This window comes from Prionailurus bengalensis, chromosome E1 (assembly GCF_016509475.1).
Source record: "Prionailurus bengalensis isolate Pbe53 chromosome E1, Fcat_Pben_1.1_paternal_pri, whole genome shotgun sequence".
Taxonomy (NCBI): Eukaryota; Metazoa; Chordata; class Mammalia; order Carnivora; family Felidae; genus Prionailurus; species Prionailurus bengalensis.
This window is the reverse complement of record NC_057347.1, coordinates 9021122-9042961: the sequence shown is the minus strand read 5'-3', so window position 1 is coordinate 9042961 and position 21840 is coordinate 9021122. Positions and strand designations below refer to the sequence as shown.

General features: G+C 50.1%; 1 protein-coding gene across 3 annotated transcripts in view; it reads left to right on the top strand.

Annotated features, from left to right (window-relative positions):
• Window positions 1-16151, top strand: part of TRIM16 (tripartite motif containing 16) — a 41654-nt gene extending 25503 nt beyond the window's left edge. For all 3 annotated transcript variants that reach the window (XM_043583183.1, XM_043583184.1, XM_043583182.1), the window contains 5 exons: window positions 3972-4067; window positions 8800-9033; window positions 11949-12114; window positions 12585-12680; window positions 15264-16151. In XM_043583183.1, coding sequence (XP_043439118.1) covers window positions 3972-4067; window positions 8800-9033; window positions 11949-12114; window positions 12585-12680; window positions 15264-15847 — 1176 coding nt within the window. In that variant the 3' untranslated portion in view covers window positions 15848-16151. The remainder of the gene's footprint in view (window positions 1-3971; window positions 4068-8799; window positions 9034-11948; window positions 12115-12584; window positions 12681-15263) is intronic.
• The last annotated feature ends 5689 nt before the right edge of the window (window positions 16152-21840 follow it).

Below are 21840 nucleotides of genomic sequence, written 5' to 3'. Positions count from 1 at the left end.
GCCGGTCTGCACGACAGAGCTCTTGTCCTTTCCACCCTGTGCCCTTGTTTTCAGCTCAGAGAGCAAGCCTACGTCCTAAGTCCAGCCAGACTCTTGTTGGCTCTACCAAATCTTAGGAGCCAAAAGCTTTCTCGAAAGGAGCCCAAGAGACCAGCCCAGAAGACCCAGTGGCTTGATGAGGCTGTAACCGCCACCGGGACTATTTTGAAAGTTGTACTAGACATCATTAAGGTTCCAGAAGCTTGGTATGCCCTTCAGCTAGCGCCGGCCTGATGGAGTCCTTTGCAGCGAAGGTCACTTTGGGTAGTGCCGAGGGCTAATTACTGAAGCAGGCACATTGTTTCAGGAAAGTGCAAACGGCAGGGTCAGCCACGAGGACACAAAAGCAGCTGAGATCCTGCATCAGAGTGACAGAGCCACTGATTTCTCCGTTAACCAAGGGAGCCCCTGCTGAGGCTCCTTGGGTCTCCGGCTACGCCAGTGGGGGCAAAACCTCAGGATTCAGGGAGTTGGGTGTTCTTTGCTGTATGTTCCGTCCTGCTGGGCTTCCAGAGCCCGGCTCTTCCTGATGGGGACCCCTCGACACTTCTCTCTGCCCCGGGCCGGCTTCCTGAGGCCTCTCAGTGCAGTTGGCCTTGTGCACCGGCTGCTGATTTCCCGTACCTTCTCTGAATCACGGGCATGCTGACACGAGAACGAAACTGGGTGCGTGCGTGCGTGCGTGCGTGCGTGTGTTCATGCGTGTGTGCATGCCTGGTGAACGCTTCCTGACCCAGGAAGTGCACGTGCTTCTTTCCTGTTCTCCCTCAAGCTTATCAAACCATCATTGATTGCTTCCTATGGGCTAAGCGTGAGACCACACTGTCTGTCCTCGGGGAGCTTGGACTCTAACGAGGAAGCCAAGGAGTGTTCCACGGTTCCCTGGAGTGCCAGAGGGCTGAGGCAGCAGAACAGCTACATGTTCCAAGGACAGAGTTGTCACCAGGAATGAGGCCAGGGCAGGGTTCTCAGAGAGGGGGACGTCCTGTCTTGGATCATGCGTCCACTAGTGACAGGCCATTACATTCAGCCTCAGCATTGGTTCCAGAAAGCTCAGGACTGGACGTGGCCCACGGACAGTCTCCAGGGAGAGCAGGAGCCAAGTTTCTGTGAGCCACACGAACCAGCATTGTCCTTGGCCCATTCTCCGGTAGCCAAAAGGCAGATGATTGGAGGCCACTCAGGAAAAGAATTTCTTCTGGGAGTTCTGAGAAATGTTTTGGACTCAGTATTATTACATAACTTGTTTTTCCTTAGACATTCTACCAGGGTGTATATCTCAGGGAGGATGTTCTGTTTGGCTGGACTGGCATGTAGTAGGTTCTGACCAATCCACTGAGGAATGGAGTCAGCCCGGGTAGAACTCTTGTGCTACCAAGTGCAAACTCTCCAGAACGACCAACCAACGTTGTGTGGATGGAAATACAAAGGAACCGACACCACCTGGAATTTTCTTCTCCCTTCGCCTTCCCTCCGCTATTCCTACCTGCACCCCTGACCTGAAGTCTGACCCCTGAGCTCTGGGTGCTACCTTCCACAAGAACAATTCTGTTAACCTATTCTTGTGGCCCTGAACCAGAGGAGACGCTAAATGATCTGACAGGGAGGGACGCTGGGGTGGCTCAGTCAGTTAAGCATCCAACTTCAGCTCAGGTCATGATCTCACGGTCCATGAGTTTGAGCCCTGCGTCGGGCTCTGTGCCGACAGTTCGGAGCCTGGAGCCTGCTTCGGATTCTGTGTCTCCCTCTCTCTCTGCCCCTCCCCTGCTCGCGCTCCGTCTCTGTCTGTCTCTCTCTCTCTCTCAAAAAGAAAATAAAAACAAAATAAATTAAAAAAAAATGCACTGACATGGAGAGATCACATAACCAGCAATGGCGGGTCTCAACACTCCAAATACTGTGCCTCTTGTACATTTGTCATTACCTTGCTGATGTAGACAGTGCCATCCTGTCTAGGACTGTCTTCAGTCATTGACGCCACTGTCTGGCTTTTGTGCGGGGTCCACCCTGCCCCCCCCCCCCCGGAAGTGTGTACAGATGACATCTTGGGAAACCCTAAAGCCAGAGCCTGGGGCACCCTGTCATTTTCTAGGAACAGGATTAACTGGAGATACAGGTCTCCCCAAGCGGCCCCACCTTTTGTGGTAATCCCAGCGCCTTCCCCTGGGGTGACTCACTCAGAGAGGTCCCCACTTAGGTAGTCAGGAGTCCTTTTCTCCTTTTATGGCAGTCTGCAGGCAACGGAGAAGGCCCATTCCCCGGCTCCTCTCTGGGAGCGTCCCTGTGCTCCACATCAGGTTGGGGCTGCCCGTGTCGTCCGCTGCCAGGCTGTGTTTCCGCTCTGTCTCCTACCACCTTTAAACAAGCACGTCACATTTCTCCCCTTCCCTGGGACAGGTCACTGTATAAGCCTTTCATTTATTTACTTCTTTTAATGTTTATTTGTTTTTGAGAGAGAGAGAGAGAGAGAGCGAGAGAGCGAGCGCACAAGTAGGGGAGGGGCAGAGAGAGAGAGAGAGAGAGAGAGAGAGAGAATCTATAGCAGGCTCCAGGCTCTGAGCTGTCAGCACAGAGCCGGACGCGGGGCTCGAACCCGTGAACCGTGAGATCATGACCTGAGCCGAAGTCAGACGCTTAACCGACTGAACCACCCAGGCGCCCCTGTGTAAGCCATTTAGATAGACCAGGATTCCATGACTGCTCCCAAAAGGCCAGACCCTCCCTCCGCCTCCAAATAGGTCTGGGGTGGGGAGGTCGTGAGGCTCCCTCAGTTCCAAGTCAGCATCCCAGGTCCTGAGCAAAAGGAAACAAAATAAAACAAAGCAAAGGAGTTACCTGCCCCTTGCAGTGGGGGACAAAGCCTCCTTCCTGCCTCCCTATACCCTCACAAGGGGGCCTGGAATCCGCCCCCAAGTTTCTGTAGGAAAAAGCAGAGAGCATTTATGCCCTCTGAGTTCCCTTAGGGCCAAATGACACACAGCTTCAAACGCAGACAGAACCTGTTGAAAGCAGTTAAAACTATTCTTTTTGTGCCGATTCATGCCCTTGTGGTCGGGCCTTTGAAGGTTGCAAAGGTTTCGGCTTTATGTGTTGGCACACTTCTTGGCAGAAAGGTGCTCGGGGAGTCTCCGGCAGGAAGAGTGAAGCAGGTGGTGGGGATCGGGGTGGGCAAACCCGAGGTTCTCGGGCAGGCACTTGGCTTGGGCGGGAGGGCTCGCTCTGCCTGCCTCCAGGTGTGATGAGCGCGTGATGGGACACAGCCATGGTGGCACCACCCGGGACAAGAAGGGGCGACCACGAAGGCCTCACTGACGTTGGTGGAGCACGAGCAGCGTGCCAGCTACAGGGGCAAGTTCACAGTCACGCCCGCTGTGTCATTCGATCCTCACAAAACCCCCATGAGTGAGGTGCCTCAGTTATCCCGATTTCACAGGTGAGGCAGTGGAAGTCAAGAGGCGCTAAGTAGATTTTCCACTGCCAAGTAGAAAACCTGGGGTCCCTGCCCTTGGCTCCAGCTCGTACTCCTTGTACGGTTATTCCGGGGGCAGGGGGGCTGGGCTCCACCGCACTGATGGACTGTGTGACCTTGATTAGGTGGCTTCACGGTATCATCTGTGAGATGGAGGTAATGGTGTTTACCTGCTGTGGGTGTGCTCGGGACGACAGGAGGTGATCCACCTAAATGCTTGAAGTGACGGCCAGTTGCCGCACAGCAGACGTGCTCACCGCCTTTTTAGGGGATCTGTGCCAAGTTCGGCCCCAGGAGGTGCTGGCCCACAGCTTACCCTTCCTGTGGATTTCGGTCCCTCCAGGCTGGCTTCTGAGGCAGCTCCCAAGGTCAGAGTCTCCTTTCCATGGGACAAGAGTGAATAGTACATCGTTCCGGGGGACATTCTGGGTGCACTCTGTGACTTGTTCTTCCTTCTCCTCAGGCTGAACTTCGGGACACCCAGTTAGAGCTGGAACGGAAACTCAGGTTGAATGAAAACGCCATCGCCAGGCTCCAAGCCAACCACAAATCCGTTTTGGTAAGGCTGGCCCATCTGGGGTTGTGGGACATGGGGTCACAGGCCCAGCCTCCCTGTCCATGGGCACCTTGGCGTTTCTCGGCGGATGGGGATTATAGGTATGGATACGATTGGCTACGCCACGGGATAGCCTCACCTCGCTGTCAGCTTTTGCTATGAAATTAGTTTAAGATTCTAGACGGCAAGTGATTGAGTTTTTAATAATACAGAGCAGAGCAAGTCTAATCCTATAATAACAACATTCCTGTTTTTACATTTGCATATGCTTTTCTGACTAGGAGAAAGGGGTGTGTGTAGGAGCAGAGGGGGTAGAACTCCAGGAATCAGGCAGAGTCTGGGTTTCTTCCATCATGGGAGAGTGTTTTGCATGTGAATGTCACCAGTCCTGTGTCCTGGCAGCCAGAAAAAAGAGTGGAGAACTGCTTGATTAGTGGATGGTGACTTGATACGGCCAATGGTGTGCCCGGCGACTTAGTTTTAGTCTGTCTCGTATATGGCCATTTTCCATATACAGTGTAAATAGAGCCAAACAGTTCCACAAATATTTCTCAGTAGTGGAAAGCCAATAACCATCACTCAGAAGAGAACCCCAAACGCCTAAGCTATGGTAGTGAGTCAGCAGCAGCATCTTTGTATACCATGAATGATTCGATCCATCTTTCCTTCCTTCCTTCCTTCCTTCCTTCCTTCCTTCCATCCATCCATCCATCTTTCCATCCATCCATCCATCCATCCATCCATCTTTCCATCCATCCATCCATCCATCCATCCATCCATCCATTTCAACTTAATTTTCTCCTTCTCAATGTTTACAGATAACTAGCTGTCAATGATCAATACCTCTTTCGCATCCACATCAACTTATGAAAAGAAGAAAGATAGTTGTTCCCTTAAAGTCTTATACACCTTCAGAATTGTTGATTTCCAGGCTCAGGATAATCTAGAGAACCACATGGAGCATCTTGCCTTTTCTCTAGCCCTTTATTTTTCAGACAGTTTGATCCCTACTCAGCTCGTCTCATAATTGTGTGGTAACTTGGGGAGGTAGTTATCACAATGGCCACCAAGTACAAGGGACATGAACACACAGACAGATGACAAGACTTGCCTGGTGCCCCCAGATGGATGGAACAGGACGACCTGGCATTATTTCTCCCTGGACCTAAGAAACTCGGGACGTGTACAGGCTTGTGCACCGTCCTCAACCTCTTTAAACCATTAACTTTGGTTTTTTGGTAGGTTTGTGGCCCCTCCTCTCTTCAGTCTTCATTTGTCATCATTTGGGCAGTAAGTGATATGCTTTGCACATTCCATTTACATGCAAGGAAGAAGTATTTCTCCATGAAACAGTTTAGGAATGAGAGGTCACATAGGACAGCAGCAGAGTCAGTCTGCCAACATCAATTGAGGCCTCTCCTCCACCGCCCTTTCTCAGGAAGGCCTTGGTGGAGGAGAGGGGATTGGGACCCTGAAGTCTGTCTTTAGACTTCTATGAGAAACTTGTCATGGTTCTACTACTACTTCTCCTTCTCCTTCCCCTCTTCCTCCTCCTCCTCCTCCTCCTCTTCCTCCTCCCCTGTCTTCTTCCTATTATTATTAGAGAGAGAAAAAGAAAGAGTTTGGATGGGGGAGAGGGGCAGAGAGAGAGAGAGAGAGAGAGAGAGAGAATGATAGAATCCCAAGTAGGCTCCATGCTCAGTGTGAAGTCTGATGCGAGACTTGATCCCATGACCCCAGGATCATAACCCGAGCCGAAATCAAGAGTCAGATGCTTAACCAACTGAACCAGCCAGGCACCCCCGATCAGGGAATTCTGAAGAACAAGATTTATTACTCGGAGGTCATGGAGGACACAGACTGCTGCCTGAAGGTCACATGGTGACACCATGAGGTGGCCGGCAGAGAGAGAGGAGGGGAGAAACTGCAGACCTGGGGTCTGCCTTTATTGGGGTCAAGGGTGGTGTCTAGGGTGTCATGCGCGGTTCACTCCTTACTGGCTTATTTAAAGCATGAGAATAGGAATATGGGCTCGGGAAGAAGTGAGGTCACTCAAGGGGCAGTTATTTCGGTTCTGCCAGGGATTTCTGAAAGGGGGAGCTTCCTGAGTGAGGGTGGCCTGATTCCTTATCTGGTTGTTTTGCTTGAAGCCGTGCCACACAGCTGGCAATGTTTATTCCAGGCGGATGTCTTTTGAAATGGATGCTTCAGGGGCGCCCGGGTGGTTCAGTCGGTTAAACTGCCAACTCTTGATTTTGGCTCAGGTCGTGATCTCATGGCTCATGAGTGTGAGCCCTGCACTGGGCTCTGTGCTGTCACTGTGGAGCCTGCTTGAGATTCTCTGTCTCCCTCTCTCTCTGTCCCTCCCCTGCTCACTCTCTCTCCCTTAAAAATAAATAAATGAACATAAAAAAATAAATGGACGCTTCAGGGACGACAAACTTAATGTCAGGCACGTACGTGACAGCTGCTGTTCTCCACGGGCTCTTTCCGGTCTGTGCTTGAGTTTGGAGAAGACCTTCCCATCTGCCTTCTTACTTAGCCCCAATTACCAGCTCATTTGTTTCCAGTTCCATTCAGCTTCTCCAACGTGGAGGAAGCCAATAGATGATGGGGCAGTTGGCATAAAAATGACAATGTAGAGAGAGGCTCTACCCAGCTCCCCACCCCTAGTTAATTTAAGATGGCCCTTGCTTCCTTTCCCCTCCTCCTTCCTCCTTTCACCATCAGATCAAAGATTCAGCCGCCACTAGGCATTCCTGTGGGCTGCGTACCTGAGTCTTGGCCAAGCAGGGTCTCTGTCCAAGCAGAGGTCCTGTTACCCGGTGTCATCATTTCTCCCCATCTCCCTCCAAACCTAAGGCTTCCACATGCCCCGGACCAAGGGCGTCATCCTTTTGGAGTCCTTTCCTTACCAGTCCCCCCCTTATTCTCCTCCTCCCCTGCCCCCATCTTCCCTGCCGGGGGACTGAGTGCTGAGGCACCTGTTTTGGCTCCCCGTGGATGCCCAGGGAGCGTCCTTACTCTCGCTCTCAGGAGGAGAAACCGAAAAGAGCACCTGGAGGGGTTGCTCAGATTGCTCTCAGATGGGATCGGCCTGGGTGGGGACAATGGGGGAGACTGAGGCAGGCAGAGAACGAGCTCTGGGCTGTGGCGTGAGGTCAAGGGAATAGGAGCAAAGGAAAGTGTGTCCAAGACCGCTAGATGAAGTTTAGTAAGGTGATCATGTTTGTGCAATGAGATGAAATGGGACAGCATCAGAGGGGGCTGTCAGCACCGGTGCCGAGGAACGATTTGCACTTGGATTGAGGTTAGAAACACGATATTGACTGAAGGCATTTTATAAAGGCTGTTCCTCCTCTGGAAGGATAGAGGGCACGTGCAGACACGCACAAATACCGTCGTGCAAACCCTTCCTGTTCATCACAGGGGCTTTGGTCTGTATTTTATTCGGACGTCACATTCCGTTCTACACACGTATGCTCATCCTGCTGTGCTCAGGCGCCTAAGCCCCTAAACATTTTGTGCTTGGAGGAGACACCACACGCTTAGATGGATGTGCTCTTGGTTCTGATGGGCTCAGCGGGCGGTTTAACCCGACGTAATGAAATCCTGAGAGAGCGAATTCACGCTACTGACTTGTACAAAGCGGCCAACCTAGTAGTTTACCACCAGAAATGTAATTCTCAAGTATGCATGCACTGCCCTGGTAGGAAAATCAGTTTCAGAAACTTGAACAGTAACCCCAGACTGTCAGAGCTGGGGGTTTGGGGGGGGGGGCGGGGGCGGGTCTCAGAGATCATCAAACGTAAGAGAGATGATGGTGTGTAAGTACCTGCACCCTGAAAAGTAAATCCTTTTTTTTTTTCCAGGAACCTAGGATTCATATGAGAATAAAAGGCTGCCTTTTAAATTTTTTTTTATTTTTTATTAACAAAATTATTTTAATGTTTATTTACGTTTGAGAGGGAGAGAGACAGAATGCGAGCGGGGAAGGGGCAGAGAGAGAGGGAGACACAGAATCTGAAGCAGGCTCCAGGAGGCTCTGAGCTGTCAGCACAGAGCCCGACACGGGGCTTGAACCCACGAACCGCGAAATCACGACTTGACCTGAAGTCGGATACTTAACCGACTGAGACACCCAGGGGCCTCAAGGCTGCTTAAAAAAATTTTTTTTAAATGTTTATTCATTTTTGAGATAGAGAAAGAGACAGAGCACGAGCAGGGAAGGGGCAGAGAGAGAGGGAGACACAGAATCTGAAGCAGGCTCCGGGCTCTGAGCTGTCAGCACAGAGCCGACACGGGGCTTGAACCCACGAACCGCGAAATCACGACTTGACCTGAAGTCAGATACTTAACCGACTGAGACACACAGGGGCCCCAAGGCTGCTTAAAAAAATTTTTTTTTAATGTTTATTCATTTTTGAGATAGAGAAAGAGAGCACGAGCAGGGAAGGGGCAGAGAGAGACACACAGAATCTGAAGCAGGCTCCGGGCTCTGAGTGGTCAGCACAGAGCCCCATGCGGGGCTGGAACTCCCCAACCGCGAGATCACGACCTGAGCCAAAGTCAGACGCTTAACTGACTGAGCCACCCAGGCGCCCCCAAGGCCGCCTTTTGTTATAGAAAATTGCTCCCCAGGTTGTGGGTTGCTCGGCTTTACGGGTCTGTGTGTGGAGCTTCGATAAAGTCGAAGCCTTGCTAACATCTTCTTCGCCGCCCCCTCCCTCACCAGGTGTCAGTGTCAGAGGTGAAGGCGGTGGCCGAGGAGCAGTTTGGGGAGCTGCTTGCTGCCGTGAGGAAGGCCCAGACCGACGTGATGCTCTTCTTGGAGGAGAAGGAGCAAGCCGCACTGAGCCAGGCCAGCGGCATCCGGACGCATCTGGAGCACAGGAGCGCACAGATGGAGAGGAGGAGGCAGGAGCTGGAGAGCATTGCCTCCATCAGTAACACCGTCCTCTTCCTGGAGGTGCGGGCGGGGGCGGGGCCCGAGGCACCCATCCCTGGTGCTCTCCTCGCTCTGCTGGGTCTGTGCCAGATGTGGGGAATGCGGGACTAGAACTGCTCTTTTTAAAACTTATTTATTTTGAGAGAGAGAGAGGAGAGAGAGCAGGAGGGGCAGAGAGGGGGAGAGAATCCCAAGCAGGTTCCTTGCTGGAGGCGCGGAGCCTGACGCGGGGCTGGAGCTCCCGAAGCGCGAGATCGTGACCTGAGCCTAAAACAAGGGTCTGGTGCTCGACCGACCGAGACACCCGGGAGCCCCTAGAACTGCTCTTCGATAAATGGGGTGCACGGGGCGCTGTGGGACCGGAGAGAAGTAGGTGTTAGCAGAGAACAGGAATACAGGAGCGGAAAGGAAGACTTCCCAGAGTGGGAGACTGGAACTGGGTCATGGAAGAGAAGTCATGTCCAAAGAGACAGAACAGCCTGTGCTCAGGCAGGGAGGTTTGAGAAAGCACCACCGGGGCGCCTGGGTGGCTCAGTTGGTTGAGTGACCGACTTGGGCTCAGGTCACGATCTCACGGTTCGTGGGTTCAGGCCCCGCATCGGGCTCTGTGCCGACAGCTGGGAGCCTGAAGCCTTCCTCTGATTCTGTGTCTCCCTCGCTCTCTACCCCTCCCCCGCTCATGCTCTGTCTCTCTCTCTCTCTCTCTGTCTCAGAAATAAATAAACATTAAAAAAATAAAAAAGAAAGCACCAGTGATGTGGGGAATTAGGTGCTTTCACAAGGAGGGGGCGTAGGCTGCTGGGCACATAGTGATGGAAATGAGGCTCACGGGGCCAGGCAGGCATCTGACTGCGAGAGAACTTTGTTCTTCTACGTGAAGTCACCAACACCACCAGTGGAGAATTTCAGATGAGAGAGGAGTGAGCTGATATCAGTATGCCCGGCAGGGGTGAGGCTGGGGAACCTCTTGCCTTTCAGAGAGGGGCTGCGTGTGCTGGTTGATTGAGGAAAGCCGGGCAGGCAGAGGAGACGAGACTTTCATCACGGGGCCACGCAGTATTCGCTAAGCCACATGCCATTAGGGCCAGACCTAAGGACATGTCATCTTGCAGGGACTGGGTGTAAATTCCATCCTCTCAGATCTGTCACTAGATAGCCGGGCAGCGTATAACCAAGTCAGTTAACTTTTCTGGGTCTCAAATTCCTCATTTACCAGATAATCAGCTCAGAGTCAATAACTTTCGAGGCTCCTGCTAGTCTAATATCCCTAAAAATAACTGAAAAAAATTTGTTTTGATTTATTTTTCTTCAGTAAACGCTATGGCCAATGTGGGCCTCGAACTCACCACCCCGAGATCAAGAGTCAAATGGTCTACCCACAGAGCCAGCCAGGGGCCCCCAAATAATTTTTTTTTAAATTTTTTAATGTTTATTTATTTTTGAGAGAGAGAGAGAGAGAGAGAGAGAGAGAGCGCGCATAAGAAGGGGAGGGACAGAGAGAGAGACAGAATCCGAAGCAGGTTCCAGGCTCTGAGCTGTCAGCACAGAGCCCGATGCGGGGCTCGAACTCACGGACCGCGAGATCATAACCTGAGCCGAAGTCGTTTGCTCAACTGACTGAGCCACCCAGGTGCCCCACTGATTGCACTTTTGAAAAAAATTCCCCTCTAGTTACGACAAATATAGATGTTTGTTGTGGAAAAAAAAAAACTCTTGGAAAATATGAAAGGAAACAATCACCCAGGCTCCCACCACCCAAAGACAACCATAGTTAACCCTTTAACGAGAAAGAAAAGCAGGGAGAGAAAGACAAAAATACTAACGGAATGTCTTTGTCAGTTCCTTTGCTTTCCAATATCAAAACAAAGAAAATAGGAATGAATGTTTGGCTTCTCACGTCACGAGTTTCCCCAGAGAGGACATAATTTTTCTTTTTTCTTTCCTCCTTGTAGGACTTTAACTTAAAAACTTTAAGATGCATGAAATATATTTGCGTGTAAGTTATTTATGTAGAAAGTCAACTTCTTCTTCTCCAAATTGCGACCGACCCGTTTGAAACGACAGCATGTGTTGAATAACCCACTTTTGCCCCCACTGATTTAAAATATCACTTTTCTCATGCATGGTGCTAAACTCCACATACAATGTTAAAATGTGTAACTTGTAAAAAGAAATTTTTTTTTAAGTTATTTATTTTGAGAGAGAGAGAGAGCACAAGCAGGGGAGGGGCAGAGAGAGGGAGAGACAGAATCCCAAGCAGGCTCCAGGCTGTCAGCACAGAGCCCGATGTGGGGCTCAAACTCATGAACTGTGAGATCACGACCTGAGCTGAAGTCAGATGCTTAACTGACTGAGCCCCCCAGGCGCCCCTATTCTTTTTTTTTTAAAGGTTTTATTAAAAAAAATTTTTTTTTAACGTTTATTTATTTTTGAGACAGAGAGAGACAGAGCATGAACGGGGGAGGGGCAGAGAGAGGGAGACACAGAATGTGAAGCAGGCTCCAGGCTCTGAGCTGTCAGCACAGAGCCCGACGTGGGGCTCGAACTCACAGACCGCGAGATCACGACCTGAGCCGAAGTCGGACGCTTAATCGACTGAGCCACCCAGGCGCCCCTGAAAGTTTTATTTTTAAGTAACCTCCACACCCCGCATAGGGCTCTAAACCTACAACCCCGAGACCAAGAGTCTCATGCTCCACCAAGAGAGCCAGCCAGGCGCCCCGGTGTCTCTTGATTTTTAAAAGCCCACGTCCCCGGTTTAAGAAAGAAACACCTTCTGTGTTGTTAGGTCCTGAGCTAGATATGTTACATAGACTTGCTCTCTGAAGGGCACCTTACCATCAACGCATTTTACAGATGCAGCCAGTGGTGTAATGGGAGCAGTGTCAGAAATGCAGAGATCAAGGCACGTTCTGCCGTGTTTTCTTCACCTGCAGGAGTACTGCAAGTTTAAGAACACTGAGGACGGTGCCTTCCCGAGTGTTTACATAGGACTCAAGGATAAGCTCTCGGGCATCCGCAAGGTCATCACAGACTCCACTGATCACTTAATCCAGTTGCTACAGAACTACAAGGCCCAGCTCCAGGATTTCTCCAAGGAGGGTGAGAAGCTGTCCGGGCCGTGGGCTGTGGCATGAGTGTTTCTCAGAGTGGTTGGTGGGGAAGGTGAGGGACGGCCAGGGGAGAGCGGGGGAAATCAGGGGGAGTGTCTCATTTTCAAAGCCGTCCTTGGGCCGGGCCACGTCGCTAATGGACGCTTACTTTGATGATTTTATTTTGCGATTGAGGCCCAGAGACGTCGAGTACGTTACATCGTGCAGTTGGCTTGCGTTTTTGAGGTTGTGAATGCCTGTACTTTTAAGTGGAATCCAAGCCAGTCTGGGATCTTTCTCCAGCGTATTATGCTTCACCCATGAGAGAAATGTGGCCCATTGGGCAGAGCTCTCTCTGACATGACTGGAGTCCAGTCCTTCCCCCAGGGAGCCCGGGGAAGAGTGGCTGGGAAGTCCTGCTTCTTAGGTTCTCCTGACCACCTGGACAGGTGTGCATTCATAACCCTCTGATTTTTCTAGAGGAATATGATATCAGAACTCAAGTGTCTGCCGTGGTCCAGCGCAAGTACTGGACCTCAAAACCTGAGCCCAGCACCCGGCACCAGTTCCTCCAGTGTAAGTTGTGAACAGCTTCCTCTTCCCCACTCATCGACGTCAGCGTAATGCTCTGGTGAAGCACGAACCCCATCTTTCTCTTTTGTTCTTCTAAAAATTTTTAAAGAATTTTTTAATGTTTATTTTTGAGAGAGAGAGAGAGAGAGAGAGAGAGAGAGCATGCACACAAGGGGGGGAGGGGCAGAGAGCGAGGGAGACACAGCATCCGAAGCAGGCGCCAGGCTCCGAGCTGTCGGCACAGAGCCCGACGCGGGGCTCGAACCCATGAACCCATGAGGTCGTGACCTGAGCCGAAGTCAGACTCTTAACCGACGGAGCCCCCCAGGCGCCCCAAGAGCACCATCTCTCACTAAGTTTCAGGTTCTCGCAACCCCAGGTGTATCCCTAAATGGGACATATAAAGAATTTAATGAAAAGGTTATTTTTTTACTTTTCACGTTTGAGGCAATTTCAAATTTACAAAAACGTTGCAAAAATAGGACAAAGAATTCCCGTCGACCTTTCATCCAGCTTCTCCAAACGTTAACGCTTTGTGTAATTACAGCGCGTTGACCGAAACCAGGAAGTGGACATTGGCACACTGCTATAAGCTCATCTACAGAATTTATTCAAGTGTTTCACCAAGTGCTCCAACCAGTGTCCTTTTTCTGGCCCATAGTCTGATCCAGGATCACAAATGTTTCCATGCCTCCTTAGTCTCTCCCAGTCTGGGTCCAGTCCCTTAGTTTTTCTTTGTCTTTCGTGACCTTGGCACTTTTGAAGATCCTGGTTAGTTACCAAATGACTCCCTTTTTAAAAAAAAAAAAAAGTTTATTTATTTTTGAAAGAGAGATAGAGAACCAGAGCTAGTGCAAGCAGGGGAGGGGCAGAGAAAGAGAGGGAGGGAGAGAGAGAGAGAGAGAGAGAGAGAGAGAGAGAATCCCAAGCAGGGATGTCAGCGCAGAGCCCGACGTGGGGCTCCATCCCCCGAAACCATGAGATCATGATCTGAGTGGAAATCAGGAGTCAGGTGCTTAACCGACTGAACCACCCAGGCGTCCCTGGAATTTAAATAGGCTTGAATATGCCAATTCACTTGGAAAATATAAGAGCCCAAGATAGAGTCCCATGTGACATGTGGAGTTTATAGACTGGAAGGAAGACAGGCACGAAACAAACACACAAATAAATGGATTATACACATTTTGTTGAGCACCATGAAGTTTAAACGGCCAGAGTGCTCCGAGAGAAAGTGATGGGGAGTCATCTGCCCCAGATTATGGTCACAGAGGGCCTCTTTGAGGACATGTACCGTTAGCTACCATTTGAAAGGATCGGTAGGAATGACCTAGGCTCAGGGTCGGCGATGATCATGTCGCAGATGGAAATGGTCTGTGCTAAAGGGCTCAGTGTTGTGTGCTTCTGAGGTCAGGGTGGCTGGAGTGTGGCAGTCAAGGGGCAGAGGGCAGGAGATGCGGCTGGAGACGCAGGCCAGGGCCAGTCACGCGTGGCTGTGCAGGTGGGGGTGAGGGGGTCACTGCTTTATTCTGTGGGCAGAGGGCCCCATCAAAGGTCTTTAAGCTGGGGTGACATGATTTACCTTAGCCTGTACCCTGAAACATACCCTGTGGCTCTGTTGTGGAGAAGGGCCGGAAGGAGGTCACGGCCGAGGGGCCGGCAAAGAGCCTGTTCTGGACTAGATCGGGGGTGAAGCAGTGGGCTGGACAGAAGTGGGATCTACAGGGCTTGATGCTGCCTGTGGGTGGGGGCAGGTGGAGAGGAGGGAGGAGCCAGGTGGGGGGTGAGGATGGGGACAGAGACATTTCAAAAATAACTTGAGCGTGACTTGAGCAACTGGGTGCCTAGAGGTGCCATTATTATCTTTATTCTCCGGGGTTGACGAGAGGATGGTTTTGAGGGAACGTTTGAGCAATCACCAGGCTAAATATTGGTCAATTAAAAAAAAAAAAATGAAAAGGGGCACCTGGGTGGCTCAGTGAGTTAAGCATTGACGCTTGATTTTGGCCCAGGTCATGATCTCACGGTTCATGGGCTCGAACCCCACGTCAGGCTCTGTGCTGACAGCGCGGGGCCTGGTTGGGCTTCTGTCTCCCTCACTCTCTGCCCCTCCCCTGCTCGCTCTCTCTCTCTCAAAATAAATAAATGCACATCTAAAAATAAATAAATACATAACGAAAGAATCGCGTGTGGGTGGGTGAGTGCGTATTTCCACCAGCCCTGGCCCACACCGAGAAGAAGAGTGTCTGGCCTTCGACACATATTTGTTGGATGAATGAATGAATGAATGAATGGGCGAGAGAGTGAATGAATCCGTGGATTTTGTGTCTTGATTCAGCTCAGCAAATAATACAGCAAATGCCCGGCGATTTGATCTTCAGAAAGGAAGGAAGTGGAGTGATTTGAGTTCTTTCTGTTTTGGTTTTCGCCCACCTCTTTCCCGGGGGGGTGGGGGGGGTGGGGGGCTGGACAGTCGCCCCAGTAAACAGAGAGGCAGAGAGAGGTGTTTTCTCATGCTTGGGAGGCTGGGTTTGAAGTGTTCCGTCCGAATCCGCCGTCAGTTCCTGCCCTTCTGTACCTCCCCAGATGCATGTGACATCTCGTTTGACCCGGACACGGCCCACAGGTATCTCCGGCTGCAGGAGGACAATCGCAAGGTCACCAACACCACGCCCTGGGAGCATCCCTACCCGGACCTCCCCAGCAGGTTTGTGCACTGGCGGCAGGTGCTGTCGCAGCAGAGCCTGTACCTGCGCAGGTACTATTTTGAGGTAGAGGCCTCCGGGGCGGGCACCTATGTTGGCCTCACCTGCAGAGGCATCGACCGGAAGGGGAATGAGCACAACGGTTGCATCTCGGGGAACGACTTCTCCTGGAGCCTCCACTGGAATGGGAAGGAGTTCGCAGCCTGGCACAGTGACACGGAGACCCCGCTCAAAGCCAGGCCTTTCCGGAGGCTGGGGATCTACGTCGACTTTCCGGGAGGGATCCTGGCCTTCTACGGCGTGGAGTCTGACGCCATGACTCTGGTTCACAAGTTTGAGTGCGAGTTTTCGGAGCCGGTCTACCCTGCCTTCTGGCTTTCCAAGAAGGAAAACGCCATCCGCATCGTGGATCTGGGAGAGGAGCCCGAGAAGCCAATGCCAACTTCAGTGCAGGCTGCTCCCTAGACTCCAGCCTCCGTCCCTCAGACTCTTACCGACCACAAAAGACGGGACAGCGGCTGGCGTCTTAAGGGTGGCCCCGGGGATGGAAATCTCCACCAGAGGAGAAAGGTCTCTGGCTTCTCCCTCCCGCTCCCTGCTGTGCTGTTCTCTCTGTTTGCAGTAATCCCTAAGCACCTGCCTCCTCTTTCTCACCTTCTAGTGATATTCTCCTGTCTGCTCAGGTGCCTAGATTCAGTAGCCGGGAACCTTCAGAGTGATCCCAAAAGATTGCAGAGTAATCAGAATAGATCGCAAGCTCTGTGTTGCACGTCTGGGTGCCGTGAGGCCATTATGAACTCACTTAACCTTCACAGCAGCTCATATCCTCCTCTTTTGCAGATGGGGAAACTGTGGTTCGGGCGGGGGTGGGGGGGAGGTGGTCAGTTAACTTGCTCAAAGTCATTGTGATCACATGGTGAGCAAGTGGCAGAGCCGGGACTCGAACCTGGGCAGGTCGGTGCTGAGATTTTAACCAGTCCCCCACGCTGCCCTCCTCATTAGATCATGGGTATCGTGGGTAAGGGAATAAGCCACATGATGAACTCCAGGCATGGACACCAAGTGTCTCGAACCTTCAGTGTCTTAGCATCCACTCCGTCTGGCTGGGCCACTCAGCTGCGTAGTGGCAGTGACCTCACTACCTCACACAGCAGCTCATCGTAGTTTTGGATAGTGAAGATTAGAAGAAATGTCTTTAAAATTTTTTTTTAAATGTTTATTTTTGAGAGAGAGAGATAGAGTGCGAGTGGGGGAGGGGCAGAGAGAGAGAGAGGGAGACACAGAATCCGAAGCAGCTCCAGGCTCCGAGCCATCAGCCCAGAGCCCGACGCGGGCCTCGAACTCACGGGTGGCGAGATTGTGACCTGAGCTGAAGTCGGACACTTAACCGACTGAGCCACCCAGGCGCCCCTAAAAATTTTTTTAAAATGTTTATTTATTTTTGAGAGAGAGGGAGAGTGCGAGTAGGGGAGGGGCAGAGAGAGAGAGGAAGACACAGAATCCGAAGCAGCTCCAGGCTCCGAGCCATCAGCACAGAGCCCGATGCGGGGCGGGGCTTGAACTCATGAACTTCGAGATCATAACCTGAGCCCAAGTCAGACGCTTAACCGAATGAGCCACCCAGGTGCTCCCAGAAGAAATGTTTTAATAGAGTCCAAGTCCTAGTCCCTGTGACCTCCGAGGAGGGGTCTCCCCTTGACTATGTGGACTTGTCTGATTTCTCATTCAGAGGACAGACCTTCAACTGTGTGAAGGCAGTTCTCACGCACATCCTCCAAGGAAGTTTGTTTTCACCCTACGTTTCCCACTTTCCCTTCATAACTTCTGGGTCTTTTCCTGTGACCTGTGTCAAGGCAAGTTATCGTCCTCTTTGACAGTCTGATGGTCCCTTGACTTGTTTCCAGAGACCCCGTCCTATGTTTGTATCCAAGGGTCTATACAGTGGAGGATTAGAATTTTCGATGAAATTTTGTAAAATTGGAATTTATCGAGTTCATTTTTTATTTGAATTTAAAATATTGTTGCATCATTGCTGCTTCCAGAGATACCTTTGATTCACGATTCTGCGTCCCATAGGCTGGCACTCCTTCCGAGCCTGGTGTCACCCATGGAATTGGTGAACTTTTCTTCTGAAGTCTTAATCTTGTGGATCCATACTGATTAGGGTAAGGCTAAAATACGGAATCTCGCAGCCCCTGGTCAATACCTTTTGGGTGTAGTTATTCAATAAGTTATGTTTTGGGAGAACCGTATACGGCTGTAGCCAACTTTTAAAGCCCACTTTTAGTCCTTTGTCCACCAGACACCCGGAAGGACTTTCCCAGTGGCAAAAACCAAGACATGTCCGCATTTCCTTGCTCACCTGCCTCACAATGCTCTCGAAAGAGAAAACGAGATCAGCCTGGCCAGTTTTTGCCGAACCACTGAGGTTTGTCGGTATTGGCTGCTTTATTTTCTAAATGCTCACCGACCCCTTCATTAAACCACTTTAGGATTCTGCCGTGAGTTCACATCCAAGTGGATGAGTGTGTTGTTTCCAGAATCCACCTTATTTTTCTCCTTAGAAATTAAGACACTTTTACGTGTCCCCATCCTCTACACTTTTCTTAATGTCTTGAAGGTTACCGCCTGGCTTTTGGTCACATCGGTAAACTGGGTCAGGGTCATGAGATGTGATTTGTTTAAGTCAGAATGCTTGAGCTCTTATAAAGGAACCCTTTGTGACTCGAACTTCGTTTCCCAGCCAGCTCTCTTTGTCCGTTCAGTTTCAGTGTCAACACCTCCCTTCTTGATATGAAAGATCAAAACAGGGGCATCTGGGTGGCTCCCGTCAGTTGAGCGTCTGACTCTTGATTTTGGCTCAGGTCATGATCTCAGGGTTGTGAGATCAAGCCCTGCTTCTGGCTCCTTGCTGGGTGTGGAAACTGCTTAAATGTTCTCTCTTTCCTTCTCCTTCTGCCCTTCCTCTGCTCTCCCCCACCCCCCCTCCAAAAAAGATCAAAGCAAAACTGAGTGTTAGAAATACCTACTTTCTTTCTGTCATTGCCTCAACTGATGGGTATATCTTTTTCCTTACTCTTGGTCCCCAAACTGAAATTGCCTAAAACAAACAAATTAAAAAAACAAAAACAAAAACAGGGCCTATTTTATATTCCGTCATTTCCCCAAAGCCGTGTGAGCGTGGGGCACTCTTCCGTATTTACCTACATTTATTTCCTCTTCCATTGTGTAGACGCACTTGGAAACACCATCTGAACTCATCAGGAGCTCCTTTTGGTGCGTGATTGTTTTGTTCCATTACTAAACCATTTTTGTGAGCGTAGGGTCAGAATGCAATGTTAGCCTCTACGTAATTTATTCTTGTCTCAACTTTTTGAGGTTCAAGTGCCCATGGCATTCTTTTCCAGGAATGTTATGGAATCTGAGTCAATTCCCACATCCGCCCAAGGTCCATGATGAAATGATAAGATACAAATTTGGGCCCATTCGTGGAACCCTTCTTTCTTTAACATGTTCAGCATGTTTTTGGAATGACCGTCCTCAAATCAAATTGATTCAACATGTATGTTGAAATATATGTTATGTATTTATAACATGCAAGCTGCTGGGCTGGGCACTAAGATATAGCGACCCAGAAGATAACCAGCTGTACCCTTGGATCACAGAAGTTGATTTAACATTGAAGTGAACGGGCGCCTGGTTAAGCCTCCAACTCTTGGTTTCAGCTCAGGTCATGATCTCACGGTTTTGTGAGTTCGAGCCCCACATCAGGCTCTGCACTGACAGCTCTGTCTCCCTCTCTCTCTGCCCCCTTCCTACTCGCCCTGCCTCTGTCTCTCACAAAATAAAGAAATAAACTTAAAAAAAATTGAAGTGAAAAGTGAATCTGAAGAGCTGAACAGTAATCCACGATTCAAGACAATAAGAGATGAGGCAGTATTTCCTCCCTCATTTCCTTGCCTGATGTACTGCTTCTAATGTGATGTTTTCTCAGGCCATCTTGAGTTTTGAATTGTGTTGTTGACTGACCATCTATCGGATTGCTCCCCGTCTCTACAACCACCTGTCCCCATTTCGGGGGTCACCACTGCAGCCCCATTAGCCAAAGACACAAGTGGAGGAAATGCTAGCCTGCCCATTTCCTGCTTCTCCTAGGTCCATCCGATTTGAGCAGGACTCCCCTCCCTCCACACCCACGACGCGTCACGGTGGCGGTGGGGCAGGAGGGTCACCATACCGTGTGTAGCTGATAACCCACATGCAGGGGACACCGTGTATGGCTCAGGTAGAATGACCGGCCGGCCAGTCTGTGCTGGGACATGCTTAGTCTTTATCTTCATTTCTGGTTTGTCTGTGGTCTTGCTGAGAAAATCCACGGTCTCCCTGAAGGGAGGCCACCAGGTTCTGGAAAAGAAGAGGGCAGACGGGTAATCCAACAAGGACTCAGGGTCAGCATAGCAGTGATCAGGCATTTGAGGTTAAAAATCTTTTCCCCTAAATTAATTAATGTTGTGACTCTGTTTCCTTGGGGGAAAAAGTGTTTATAAAAACATAATTTTCAAAGGATCCTACTAAAGCTGTTACAGTCAGACTGCAGTGAACCCCTTAACCTATCTCAGGTGCTCTGAGTTGTAGCAACTCCGTGTTCTCGGCCTCTTTAAGTTATAATGCACTTGCCAGAAGTTTCCATAAAAACCCTTGTCATCCTTTCTCCCATTCCAGCCATACTTTCAAGGCCCTCCTCTCCGTGTTTTGCCCCATCTTTCATTCAATCAGTTTCAAGCTTGATTTTGAAGTTAAATTTTATTTTTCCCACAGCATGCTCCAGTATTTAGGCAGTGATATTAAAAAAAAATTTTTTTTTAATGTTTATTATTTTTGAGAGAGAGACAGAGAGCAAGCAGGGACGGGCAGAGAGAGAGAGGGAGACAGAATCTGAAGCATCTCCAGGCTCTGGGCTGTCAGCACAGAGCCCGACATGGGGCTTGAACTCACGGACCATGAGATCATGACCTGAGCCATTATTGAGAGCCGGACACCTAACTAACTGACTGAGCCACCCAGACTCCCCTCAAGTACTATCTTTGAATACCATTTCTTATTTAATCTTTGCAGCCCTGTGAGATAGATAATATTTCCCCTATTTTATGGAATGAAGAGGAAAACACGGGTGGCTCAGAGAGGCCATGTAACTTGGTCAAGGACACACAGTAATAACTTTGGAAAGAATCGAGGATTTGTGTTTACTTTTACCCTTTTAAAAAATTTATTTATTTATTATTATTTTTTAATGTTTATTCATTTCTGAGACAGTGAGAGACAGAGCATGAGCAGGGCAGGGGCAGAGAGAGAGGGGGACACAAAATCCAAAGCAGGCTCCAGGCTCTGAGCTGTCAGCACAGAGCCCCACGCGGGGCTCGAACTCACAGACCACGAGATCAAGAGTCACGTGTTCCACTGACTGAGCCAGGCAGGAGACCCTGTGTTTACTTTTAAAACAAAGTTATGTTCACAGATTTTGAATTCTTTTTTTTTAAATTTTTTAATTTTACATTTATTTATTTTTGAGAGACAGACAGAACACAAGTGGGGGAGGGGCAGAGAGAGAAGGAGACACAGAATCCGAAGCAGGCCCCAGGCTCCGAGCTGTCAGCACAGAGCCCGACGTGGGGCTCGAACTCACGAACGGTGAGATCATGACCTGAGCCGAAGTCCGACGCTTAACCGACTGAGCCACCCAGGCGCCCCACACATTTTGAATTCTTAAAGTATGGTTTCCCCACCAGCAGCATCGGTGCCATCCGGGAACTTACTGGAAATGCAAATTCTCAGGCTCCCAGCCTGGATTTAGAAATCAGAAACTCTGGGGGCCGAGCCTAGCAATCTGCTTTAATAAGACCTGTAGGGGATTCTGAAGCATATGTATGTTTGAGGACCACTGGTTTACATCCATCTCTTCTGCCTCACCTGCTCTGCTCTCCAAATACCAATAGCGGGTGCCTACTCATTTTAGGAAGACATTTTTGGCCGCCCCAGGCGAACCCTGTCTCCTTGGGAATTCAGCGATTTCGGCTAAGTTTAGAACTTTCTGTGCTGTCTGGGTTCTCCCCCTTCGGGATAATAAAACATGTCTAGTCAATGTCCTTGTTTTCCACCTGCTTTTTTTCAAAGTCAAAGGGCAAACGGGCAACCTGGAAATTCACTGACTTCTCAGGAACAAAGACTTTTCTCTTTTCACTTTGTAACATCACATGATGGGGGGGGGGGGTTGGTGATAAAAGGTGGCAGCTTTCCCACTTTCTCTGATCATAACAATACTTGTATAGCTCTTCATACATCATAAAGTGCCCTTCAAGTAATACATTCATTTGACCCTGACACTCACCTGTGAGCTAGGTAGAAGTATTGATCATTTAACAGAAGGGGAGCAGGTCATGTGAATTGCCCAGGGGCATGTA